This window comes from Penaeus monodon, chromosome 40, assembly GCF_015228065.2.
Source record: "Penaeus monodon isolate SGIC_2016 chromosome 40, NSTDA_Pmon_1, whole genome shotgun sequence".
In the NCBI taxonomy this organism is placed as follows: Eukaryota; Metazoa; Arthropoda; class Malacostraca; order Decapoda; family Penaeidae; genus Penaeus; species Penaeus monodon.
The window spans coordinates 23027974-23040473 of record NC_051425.1 but is presented as its reverse complement, the minus strand read 5'-3'; the positions used below and the strand labels follow the sequence as shown (position 1 = coordinate 23040473).

Sequence of the window (12500 nt, the reverse complement as noted above, 5' to 3'; positions counted from 1 at the left end):
GTCCTGTTACTTTGCGACATTACATTCTACGTGATATCAAGCAAATCGTCAGTAAAATGCAAATAATAATGGGCAAACAGGTGGGAAAATTATACACGATATACAAAAAAAAGAGAGAAAACTGCGGTCATCAGACTTAGATATTCCAGCGCTTGTGTAATCTTACCGTCGAAAGTAACATATCAAGTGGACAATGGCGTTTTCTGACAAGCATTTACTTCAAAATTGCTTGCCTCAGGTGGGCGCAAGCGTGCTTTGCTTTGTAGAGAGCATTGCAAGAAATTTATCTTTACTCCAGAATGCTCTCAGCTAAGAAGAAACAATGGAAACACGCAAATGATTATTTTATTTATTCATTTATTTATTTTTATTTATTGTATTTTATTTTTTATTTTTTTGCGAAGACGAAGATACGCGACGTTGAAATGCTGGTTAATAAAAGAAACCAATCACTACATTCAGAATCGAATCCCCAACCTTCGGCATCGTTCAAGATTCGAATCCACGTTCGACTACTAGTTTCGAGATCCGCAGGAGCTTATAAAACATAGAACTCCAGTCGATTGGCTACACTTAACTACGTCTTGGAAAATAAACATTCACTCTGGGACTCGATAGAAGGCAAATAAGAACACTTTGGTGCGTGACAGGCCCTTGCACACGCGGACCAAAGGCGCCACTCTCGCTCCATCGGAAGGAAATTAATAGCTAATGATATTCTGAGATATTGACAAGTTTCTTCGGCTGAGTAAAGGGAGCACGTCAAACGCCGAAGGTGGCCTAAGAATACTTCCAGATGGCCAATCTAGGGTCACTAGAAACGGGGTCAGAGAGGGTGAACTGTGGAGCAGAAACGTGTCTGTTTAAGTACCTGTTTATAGCGCCGTATGTTTTGGATATCAAAACAGTAGTAATGTCAATAATGGTAAAAAAGGGAATAACATTATAAGTATTTACATTCATATATGAGTTCCACGCAAAACGGTTTCGTGTTCAAAGGCTCTTCGTGGGAACAGTAATGGCCATTTGAAGTGCACACATTTCTGGTGTTATCTATAATTACAGAGAAGAAGAATAAACTTCGAAAAGTTCAGTAGCCTCTCCTCTTCATTATGAAACTAAAATTTAGACAAAAAAATATTATATTAAAAAACGGATATAGCATTGATCACCATGATGATAGGCCAGTGTAGATTATAACAGTACAGCTTCTCCAACGCATGATAAAAAAATATTATGTAACAAAGCATATTGGTGTACCTAACTAGGCTGTAAACAATACTATTCAAATAAAACGTTTCTTAATGCAGACGCAATAAGAAACGAATCTGTAAAACAAAATAAAACAAAGAGAACGAGAGGGCAAGAGACAGGGAGGAAGGGAGGGTAAGGTAGGGGAAATATATCATCGTAAAAGGGAGAGGGTATGGGATATATATCTTTAGCGAGAGAGAGAGATAGAGAGAGAAGAGAAGAGGAGAGAAGAGAGAGAGAGAGAGAAGAAGAGAGAGAGAGAGAGAGAGAGAGAGAAGAGAAGAGAAGAGAAGAGAAGAGAAGAGAGAGAGAGAAGAGAGAAAGAAAGAAAGAGAGAGAAGAGAAGAGAAGAGAAAGAGAGAGAGAGAGAGAGAGGGGAGAAAGAGAGAGAGAGAGAGCTTCCAGACTTTTGCAAGTCTATGTTGTTTCCTGTTTCCTCGAGAAATTGAAATAAAAAAAATAGCTTCACCATTTTTTTTATCCAAAACACATTCTTAATTACATTTTGCTACAAATTCCTTTCCTTTTTTCGATTTTCATTAATCAGAAAACGAATATTCCATCTCTTCTTGCCTGATAGAAACAATCCTAGATATTTTGATTTACACAATTATTTTTTAAAAGGACTCGCGCCTACATATACTAATCATATTTTGCATAAGTCTATTTTTTTTCTTTTGTAGGAGTCTAAATCATACTCAGGTAAGGAATATCCGAATTAATTATTCAATGTCCGTAGAAGTGGATGACGTTTGCCATTGAGAAAACGAACCTTTTTTGTTCGATACCAAATTCTTGATTCATGCGAATTCTACATGTTTTCTGTTTAGAATCATGCAAAGCAAAGGAAGTACTTTTTTTTTATTCGACTAAAAAAGGAAACGAAAATATAACGATTTTCAGTAATTGTTAATGGTTAAATTGCGCTAGACATCAAAGGTCATATGGTATTGTGACGAATAGGGTAGAAATGAGTTAACGATTAAGTGGACAGAAGAAGGGGATGAAGAAGAGGAGGAAAAGGAAAAGGGGAGAAGAAAAGACATTAATTGAGGCGAAGGCTGAGGGCCAAGGTCTTCTACCCCCCCCCCCCCACGACAACAACGAGCTAGGGATTGGGGGGGGGGGCGGCGATTTTCAATAATTCAGTGCAAAATCAAACATTGTTTTCCTATCTACAATGACGCTCAGGTACTGATGTAATTCTTGAAAGATCCAGAGGACAAAAGTTACTTCTTGTTCCTTATCAAGCAAGAAAATGCGATCAGATCCTTTATTCAGCCAACAAAACGAAGCAAAGAGCCTATAACCATGAAATATTCGCGCTGCATTTGTTGACATAATGTAACCGTTGAATTTGCAAAATGTGAGCATGACTTCTGATAGTTTACGACACTTTGGAATGTTTGCTGTTGATCAACAAAGAAGATTTGTCGACATACGCACGATTTCCGCTGTGGAATGAATGCTGTTCGGCAGAATGGAGAGGAAATAAAATTATAAAAGTTTAGTTTTTTTCCTAAAAGTACATTTTCTAATGGAACTAATGTTGTGTATATAATACATGCATACCCTTCCTAGAGAGGATGGCCTTCCTAGAGAGAGAGAGAGAGAGAGAGAGAGAGAGAGAGAGAGAGAGAGAGAGAGAGAGAGAGAGAGAGAGAGAGAGAGAGAGAGAGAGACAGAGAGAGAGAAGAGAGAGAGAGAGAGAGAGAGAGAGAGTCAGAGGAGAGAGAGAGAGTAGATAGATAGAGAGAGAGAGAGAGAAAGAGAGAGAGAGAGAGAGAGAGAATACGCACAAAAAAAAAAAATATATATATATATATGAATATATATATAAATATATATATATATATATATATATATATATATATATATATATATATATATATATAGCCTAATAAAAACTTTCGGCAGTGATTAAAAAATCATCACCATCGTCATCCTCATCATCGGCCTATTTACCGTAATCCTGATGCAATTCTTCTTCAGATAAACGTTTTTTGCGACGAATTTCATTGGTAATAATTCATTCGCAATCAAATCTGAGGCTGGAACGCAAGTCTGAGCATCACACATGTGTTTCCCAACAGCTGATTGAGCTTATCTGGTACTTCCTCCGCCAAGCAGCTTCCCTTCTGCGAAAGGGGGGGAAAATCTGGGCGAATTCGTCTAGAATGAAAGAGCGCTAAATTTATTCTGCCAGATAAATCCCATCGAAACTTGAGTGACAAATGCGGTATATGAGGGTTTAACGACCCACGCTGGCTACCTACCAATCTAAGAATAACGTGTGTGAATCAAATGTCTTTATTACAGTGCAACAACAAGACTAAACAGCATGTGCGAGTCTGAATAAAGAAAACATGTTATAGGCTTGAGCCATGCACTCATGACAGACAAGCATGCTTGACTGAAAAACTATGTCCAGTGATATTTCTTTCTCGTTAACAATCGTCAGTGTCTACTGTCTATCCCCCTACCTTTTTTTCTCTTTTTTTTTCTCAATTGCCACTACCCTCCCCCCCCTCTTAGGACGTAACCACCTACATCTAACCTTCCTCTCATGACCCTTACGCAAAGTCAAATGCCCTAGTATTATTGTTAAATATCTCAAGACTGCTGCATTGTATTGTTTATGCAGGTTTTCCGTTAGGTATTTCACATTTAGAATGGTGGAAATATCAAACTGGAAATATCAATCTTTTTTATATAAATTCATTAACATTCTCTGTCTGGTAAGATTTTGTTAATTCCTTATAGGTGTGAGGTACGCAACGGTTTCAATATGGTTTAAGCCAATTACTACATTAATAATGACATATATTTACGGTATATGGTATGGTAAAACGTAGAGAGTCTTGGCCAGTCACAGGTTTTATTTAGCTGCCAAATTGACAAACTGAATGTGTGTGTTCAGAAGTGTTACTGGCTACGTGTGTTTATATATATATATATATATATATATATATATATATATATATATATATATATATATATATATATATATATATATATATATATATATATATATATATATATATATAATATATATATACTATATATATATATTATATATATATATATATATATATATATATATATATATATATATAATGTACTCATACTTATATAGTATGTATATATGTATGCACACACACACACACACACACACACACACACACACACACACACACACACACACACACACACACACACACACACACACACACACACACACACAAACATATATACGATTATAAACTTTTTCGAGCATTATCATTTACTGGATGTGGAATAGTGATCGCACTACAATAATATGCGATGTAAATAATGTTTCTGGTGCAATTAAAGAATGGCAAATACAAAATACAAAACAAAAACTCACGTAAATCACGTTTCCCTGACACAAACCGGGTCACATCCACCGCAAAGGCCTTGGTGACGTCATGACTGTGAATCGAGGAGTGGGGTGGGGGGCGGGGGGTGGGGGAGGGAGTCAGGGGAGCAGCGTCCGGGCGCCAGTTGACCCGCCGCACCTGTCCGCGCGGGGCTGCGAGCGACGGCCAGGTAGGCACCGTGGCGTCTTAGCAAGGCGCCCGATGTTTCATAGCTTCGAGTACTATTTCGAAGATGTTTCAAACCTTCTAGTACTATTTCGAAGATGTTTCAAACCTTCTAGTACTATTTCGAAGATGTTTCAAACCTTCTAGTACTATTTCGAAGATGTTTCAAAGCTTCGAGTGCTTAGAATGCCGTACTATTATTATCTGTATTAGTTTGGTTTATTCGAGAAAGGCGGAACACCCATATTAAGCTCCCTGGAAGCGAGTCTAAGTGTAGTATTTTTAAATTCTTATTAATCAAGACCTGTTCTATTTTCCTTTTTCTGTGTCCGAAGCGGAAACAGGGGTAGAAGAAATTCCATCAATAGGCGTGCCTAGTAATTAATCTGAATCAAATCTTGTGCAACTCTTGCTCCTTTCTGTTTACATATGATTACATTTTTTTGGAATCCTTCTTAATTCATTTGTAACTTTATTCACCTAACCATGTCTCCTGCGACCATCTTAAGAGCAAAAGGGAGGCGATTGGAAGAAAACTCTCCGGAGAAGTACAGGGAAAGAGGGATTCGTATGTTATGCGTGTAGAGATTTTGGAAAATATGGGACGTTTTCATTTGTCTTTGAGCGGCAGGTAGGCAGGCAGATGACATGCAGGCAGGCAGGCAGGCAGGCAGACGCACGCACGCATGCAAACACACACATACACACACACACACACACACACACACACACACACACACACACACACACACACACACACACACACACACACACACACACACACACACACACACACACACACGCATACACACGCACGCACACAAACACGCACACACACACAATCAATCTTATTCGTCCATTTATCTATCTATCTATATAAATGTCCGTGTGAGCGTGTGTCTGTGTATAAATTATAAAGTGAATTCATGACTTTTGAATGCGACCTAAAACTGGAAAAATATTAAACAATCTTATTTTCACCTTCGTTCCCGGGCCCCGTTGGTGACCAGCATGATGATCGCCCCACGAAGAGGGATCTTCGCGGTGCTCGCTGGCTGTAGTAAGTACAAATAATCATTCTTTGTTTTTTGTTCTTTGTCGGCATGTACACTCCATAACACCAAACAATTTACGCGCTAACATGTCTTCCTACGTCCGGCAGTTTTGACTACTAGTGTGTCGCAGGAACCCGTCTACAAAGGAAAGATTAGAGTGTTTGCGATGCAGCTGGACATGTGGGCGCCTCCTCGCGACGACGTCCTCCTGCGATACAACCTCACCGATCACTTCAAGGAGGCGAGTCATGGCCACGGTCGTGTGGGCGTGGGTTTGCGTGTAGCAGTTTGTGAGGTTTTGGAACAGTGCTGACGTGTGTGTGATAAGTATCTATTTTTATGTGTATACCGTTCTCTCGTGGTATGTTCAGTAATCCTGCCAAAGAAGTTTACTGTGGTTAGCGGCATTTCGTGATTTGTAAATACTTTATAACGACATTACGTCCAATATATTACTGTTAGTAAATGAAATGTTCTTAGGAAAAAAAAATGACAGAAGAGTAAATCAATGTTTTGCGGTGTTCCTATATCAACATCTGTCGTGTCCCGGGCGGTCATAGCCTTGCATTTAAATAAAGAATGCTAGATATTAATATCAACGTGATCTCGCCAGGGCGACGTGTCCGAGTACCCGGAGGTGACGGTGTGTCTCCGCGCGCGGCCCTCCACGCTCATGAGCTACGAGAGCCACATCTCCATCGCCACCTCCGACCAGGACAACGACGTCCTGCACATGTGTGAGTCCGCTGCCCGGCCGGCCCGCTGGGGCTCGTCCAGCCGAGGCTTTTCCTTCCTTCTGATCCACTCATTCCGTTGCAATGCTCTTTGGTTGCCTGCTAGGTCTTCCCTTCTCTAATTTTCAGCTGCAGGATGCAAATGCAAAGTCAATCAGGCAGTGCTCGGTGTTATCATTGTCATTATTATCTTATCTGTTCCCACCCACTAACCTACCAAAGGCGGTGGCTTTCTGCCCACGCCCAAGCCTGTGGTCCCCGACCTAAGCCCGCCCCCCGCCCGCAGACCGTCGCGGCGAGAACCACGGCTTCTACTACAACGGCGTGCGTCAGTACGGCTTCCTGGACATGACCAACGACATCGGCCTCCACCAGTGGAGCCACTACTGCCACAATTTCCACAACGGCGAGTACCGGGCCTACATCCACGGCAAGCTGGAGGCCAAGGGGCCCTTCAGCGTGCCCCACAAGGTTCCTCTGCCCGTCAAGGGCATCATCACCATCGGCCAGGAGCAGGACCTGCTGGCCGGCGCCTACGACACCGACCAGAGCTTCCGGGGTCACATAGCGCAGGTCAACATCTGGAACCGATCGCTGACGCCCGACGAGGTCAGAGTGCAGGCCTCGTGCGGGCCGGCGCCGCTGGGCAACATCTTCTCCACGGACAGGGAGGACATCGAGCTGCTCGGGGGGGCCACGGTGGAGCTGGTCGAGCCGTCGTACTTCTGCGAGAAGGCGGTGGAGTACGTGATCTTCCCCGAGGCCAGGGAGATGGCCGACTCCAGGCTCACCTGCAACCGCGTCGGCTACGAAGTGTACACGCCCAAGGACGCCGCGGACAACCACGAGCTGCACCAGCAGTCGCTCAACTTCGCCGAGGAGTGTCTGTCCAACTACCACCTGTGGATCGGGGTCACGGACGAGGAGGAGGAGGACGTGTGGAGGAAATTCACCGACAACTCCGTGGCGCAGACGCAGTTCGAGCTCAACGAGCCCAACGGCGGCACGGGCGAGAACTGCATGCTCATGTTCCTGCCCAACGGCCGCTGGGTGGACACCTCGTGCGTGATCAAGTGGCCCGCGTGCGTGCCCTGCGAGGTGGACCGCAGGAAGCCGCTGCGCCTCAGGGGCTTCTGCTACACCAACGAGGCGGAGACGTACTACGAGGTGCTGGGCTACAAGCGGGATAAGCCCTACCTGCACGGCTACTACGGCTACATGGTGTACAAGAGCGGCCCCTACGACTGGGAGATGTACGACACGGCGGAGGAGGAGCTGGTTGCCGTGCTCAAAGTGCCGTCCAAAGACACGTACCCGATCGGTCGACACTCCTGGAAGCTGAAGAGGTCCATGTGTAACTATCTGATAGATTCCGACATCCGTCTCAGTTTCTCCATCTGCAACAACAACCAATTCACATGTACGAATGGCGATTGCATTCCTAAAGCAAAACGATGCGACACAAAGGACGACTGTGTGGACCTGTCAGACGAGGAGGACTGCCAGGTGATCATCCTGCCGAAGGGATACCGGGAGGAACGCCCCCCAGATAACGCGACTGAAGGACAGTCGATTTTCTTGGGAGCCACTGTTGACGTCCTCAGGTTTATGGAAATCAGCGACATCCAGAGAATCTTAAACGTGGAATTCGTGGTGGAACTGACCTGGAATGACCCCCGACCCACCTACTACAACCTGGGCGACACGCTGGAGTGGAATAAGCTAGCAGAAGAGGACAAAGAACTCCTGTGGAAACCCGGCATCAGTTTCCCCAACATCTACAACGGGAACATCAAGCAGCTGAACGAGGAGCAGTACCTCAACAAGATCGGCTTCCCGCTTCCGCCAGACTTCAACGACTTCAGGATGGGTGAGCGGTTTGCCTCTTGACGTTCTCCTTTATCCCGTCTTCCATTGTGCGTCCCCAGTCGTGACAAATATTAATGGTTTGAGTTAATGGCATCAGTCCAATGGTTTGAATCAATGGCACCAATCAATGCACAGAAACTAAACGAGTTTGATGTTGCCATTACTATTATCACTCCTATCACTTTCCAGACACGGAATATGACGGAAGTTCGGCTGACATCGTCCTTCGTCAGCACTACAGGTTAGACAAGTGGTGCTGACGCTGGTGTCACAATAGCGAGAGAAATGGGAAGAGAGAGAATGAGAGAATGAGAGAGAATGAGAGAGAGAGAGAGAGAGAGAGAGAGAGAGAGAGAGAGAGAGAGAGAGAGAGAGAGAGAGAGAGAGAGGGGGGGGGGGGGGGGGCATTTAATCACTTTCCTTCATCGAAACTCATAAAACCTCAAAAAAATCCGGTTTTCCTCCCAGCGGTGTGTTTGGCTGCACCTTCCAGCTCTTTTACTACCCCTTCGACGTGCAACACTGCTACCTGATGCTGCAACTCAGCGTACGGAAGGAGCTCGTGGAATTCTCGAGCGATCGCGCCCACGTGGTGTACCAGGAGGACCCGAAACTCCCCGCCTTCGTTCTGAGCAGCTACGATATCGGCGTGACTGAGGGAGGCGACGACGAGACACGTTACAGCGTGTTGAAGGTATTTTGTTGTCCCCGGTCTCCACGCCCCCACGAGGTCTTCGTTGTCCGTTTTCTTTGGAGGGAAAATGCGTCGTTTCTTGAATTTTGGTGATGAGGATATTTTCCGTTCCATTTTTTTTCATTCATGACGAGGGACTGTTTTGCTTCGCGTATTATTTATTACAGATTTTGCTGATGAGGTACTTTTGCTTCACATATTGTTCATGACAAGTTTGGCTGACGAGGTACTTTTAGGTCACAAGTTGTTTATTCTAGGTTTTGATAGTTGGTTCATTTTCGTGATGCAGTTTGTTTATTTCAGGTGGATTTCGAACTGAAGCGGAGATGGACGATGATTTTCCTGTCAGTGTACTTGCCCACAACCATGTTACAGCTAGTGGGCTACACCACGCTCTATGTCAATATTTCTCTAATGGACGTGAGTTTATGAAGTACCAGTCGACAAATTCATAGTTATTCTATAGTACATACGTCGTGCACAAAGTAACGTCTACAAAGGATAAAAGCAAACCCTGCCATAACGTAAACGGAATAAAGACGTAATGTTTCGTATTCAAGATCTTATCTGACTTTTAAAAAAATCAAATTTCGATTATGACGGGGCTTACGAGTTCGAAACTTTTCTTCCCGTGTCAGAAAAAAAAAACTATCGTTACCTTTACTTGTGGTCAATGTAGAACTGAACGCTTTTCTCTGATTACGGTGCTAACTACCTTGCCTCGCTATTCCACGCCGCTTCGTCGATTTTTCACATTAGTTTGTGCAAAGGGTAACAACACTTATTTTTGTAACTGTACATCGTGGCAGTGTTTCACCTTACTTAAGCTGTCCCTCCGCTGACGCCCCTGCAGGTCCGCATGGCTGTCAGCCTGACGACGCTGCTGGTGCTGTACACGCTCTACGGAAATGCCTCAGACGCTCTTCCGGCCACCGCCTACGTCAAGATGATCGACGTGTGGTTCTTCTTCTGCATCTTCTTGCTCTTCTTCGTCATCGTCACCCACGTCATCGCGGAGCATCTGGTCAACATGGCCGGGGTGAGTGCCTGCATTTTGGGAAATATCGGATCAGTTATAACTTATAAGGTACTGTTTTGATGGATAACTAGTACATGGATATATAGTACAGTGCAGATGAAGATGTGTATTATATGTTATATATTCATACTATATACCACACACACACACACACACACACACACACACACACACACACACACACACACACACACACACACACACACACACACACACACACACACACACACACCACACACACACACACACACACACACACACACACACACAACCACACACACACACACACACACACACACACACACACACACACACACACACACACACCATTAAAAGTCTACGGGCTGAAACGCCTGTTTGGGGTGGCGGAGTCTAGGGTCATCATTCGGTATAATCTACGAGAATCAAATGTACCACAGCTTGCCCACGCCTGTGCAGTTAGCCAGGGTGGCAAATAAAGGCCTAATCGAAATACACGCCATTATAAGCTAGGAGGTCGTTTTACAATACGTCCTAAAGATATACCCCACTTCAGGGGACTCTTCCCCCTGAACCTCAGTACAGCGAACCCTCAGTACAGCGAAGCGGGTTAGAGATGCAATATCGCAGCAACAAGTAGAAGCTCAGCCTTTCCCTTGGTATAAATTGCAGCAATATTCCTTTGCCTCTACGTATAACTCTACGTATAATTTGCCCTCAAAACACAAACCTTTTTTTTCCTTTTGTAACTTTTTTTTTTCGATAATTGGGACACTTGATGGTTGTGATGGATACTAATGTCTCTCTCTTCTGTGTGGTCACTTTTTAAAATGGTCCTTAGTCGATTCAACAACGTAAACAAAACATTTTCACATCGACGCTTGGCAAGGGGTGAAGGAAGAATGAGAGAGAGAGAGAGAGAGAGAGAGAGAGAGAGAGAGAGAGAGAGAGAGAGAGAGAGAGAGAGAGAGAGAGAGAGAGAGAGAGAGACATACCGCAGTTGTGAGTTATGCGGACAGTCATGATTTCTAATTTAACTATTATCATAATATTGTTAATTATTATTATTATTATTATTATTATTATTATTATTATTATTATTATCATTATGATAATTACTGTTGTTCTCTTTAATATTATCATTATTATTATTATAATAGTTGTTATTATTACTATTATTGTTATCATTAGCATTATTGTTATGATCGTTATCATTATCATCATCATCATCATCATCATCATCTATCATTATCATCATCATCATAATAATCATCACCATCACCATCCCCATCGACATCCCCATCGACATCAACATCAACTCCAATCTTCTCATCCTCCTCATTATTTTTCTCATCATTCACACGGCATTTTCCTCGCCAGGTGACACTCGACTATCCCTTATCGGTAAGGAGGAACAAGATGAGCGCGCGCCCAACCTCTCCCGTGGCTGACAGAATTATCATAATGGCGAGGACTTACCTGATTCCTATGGTCATCATCCTCTTCAACTGCATCTACTGGGGCATCATATTTGGCACCGAATAATAACCGATCTCATTCACCCCTGACTGATTAGCGTAATTTCACACGTAAGGGTGAGCAACGAATTTTATCTAGGGGCCCTGTCTATATAGAACTTCAATGCATGTTGTTTTCCACATTCACTATGTGTAGACGGAGAAATAAAATTTATATATAGACGTATAAGTATGTGTTATTTGGGTCATGTATCCATTATTTTTTTCAATGATGCTTAGGAAAACACTTATTAAGATCTAAAGTGTAATGAATACCTGAATTAAGTTCAACTCTAAAGATACTGGAATCTAGCCTCTAAGTAAGATATTATTGGAGTTTACCGATAAAAAGCTTTGGTAGTGTTCTCTATCTAGGTTCTTGTGAAGGGTGATTTTTTTTTTTTTTACCTTCTCTATGAAAAAAGGAATGAAGTTATTACCATAGCTATATCCAGGTACGTCCACAGTATTTCCTGAAGGCGGGGAATGGTTGGAAAAATCACTTGGAACTTTACCGGTTTTTAAAACGTAGGGATATGAAGTAATATTGTGCGGTAGATGCAGAAAGAACTGAATGGGAGTGGATCCTTTTAAATTTTCACATTTTCCTTCCCAAAAAGAGTGAAGTCTTTATGAATAATATTTTCAACGAAAATGTTTCCATAAATCGGCATCGAAGTCACCAATAGGTGCCAACGGTCTATGTAAGTATACTTATATAGACATTGGTCGGTGCATGAAAGCTTGTTTGATTAATGAGTCGTTTGTGAGTAATTATTTTATGGTCGGGTAG

The 12500-nt window shown here is 43.0% G+C and overlaps 2 protein-coding genes and 1 long non-coding RNA gene across 4 annotated transcripts in view; 2 read left to right on the top strand and 1 right to left on the bottom strand.

The window, feature by feature from the left end:
* The window catches only part of LOC119597865, a 14946-nt gene extending 10207 nt beyond the window's left edge, over window positions 1-4739 (bottom strand). The window contains exon 1 of one of the 2 annotated variants that reach the window (XM_037947520.1): window positions 4643-4739. The gene's annotated coding sequence lies outside the window, so the exon portion shown is untranslated. The remainder of the gene's footprint in view (window positions 1-4642) is intronic. The other variant, XM_037947521.1, reaches the window with a different exon arrangement.
* A 48-nt stretch (window positions 4740-4787) lies between these two features.
* LOC119597906 lies at window positions 4788-6117 on the top strand. The gene is made up of 3 exons (XR_005230938.1): window positions 4788-4824; window positions 5831-5880; window positions 5983-6117. It is a non-coding gene; the product is annotated as an uncharacterized LOC119597906 (long non-coding RNA).
* A 377-nt stretch (window positions 6118-6494) lies between these two features.
* On the top strand, window positions 6495-11970 carry LOC119597905. The gene is made up of 7 exons (XM_037947573.1): window positions 6495-6612; window positions 6896-8479; window positions 8668-8719; window positions 8947-9172; window positions 9476-9592; window positions 10026-10211; window positions 11571-11970. Exons 1-7 carry the CDS (start codon window positions 6549-6551, stop codon window positions 11733-11735), a joined length of 2394 nt encoding a protein of 797 aa, XP_037803501.1. The 5' UTR covers window positions 6495-6548; the 3' UTR covers window positions 11736-11970.
* Window positions 11971-12500: the final 530 nt, after the last annotated feature.

What these genes read in the sequence shown, in the direction of transcription:
- LOC119597905 (XM_037947573.1), top strand. Translation starts at nt 6,549, where the DNA reads ATGAGCTACGAGAGCCACATCTCCATCGCCACCTCCGACCAGGACAAC. An exon ending in CAACGACGTCCTGCACATGT is followed by an intron (nt 6,613 to 6,895) that starts GTGAGTCCGCTG and finishes CCCCGCCCGCAG; the next exon opens with ACCGTCGCGGCGAGAACCAC. An exon ending in CTTCAACGACTTCAGGATGG is followed by an intron (nt 8,480 to 8,667) that starts GTGAGCGGTTTG and finishes ATCACTTTCCAG; the next exon opens with ACACGGAATATGACGGAAGT.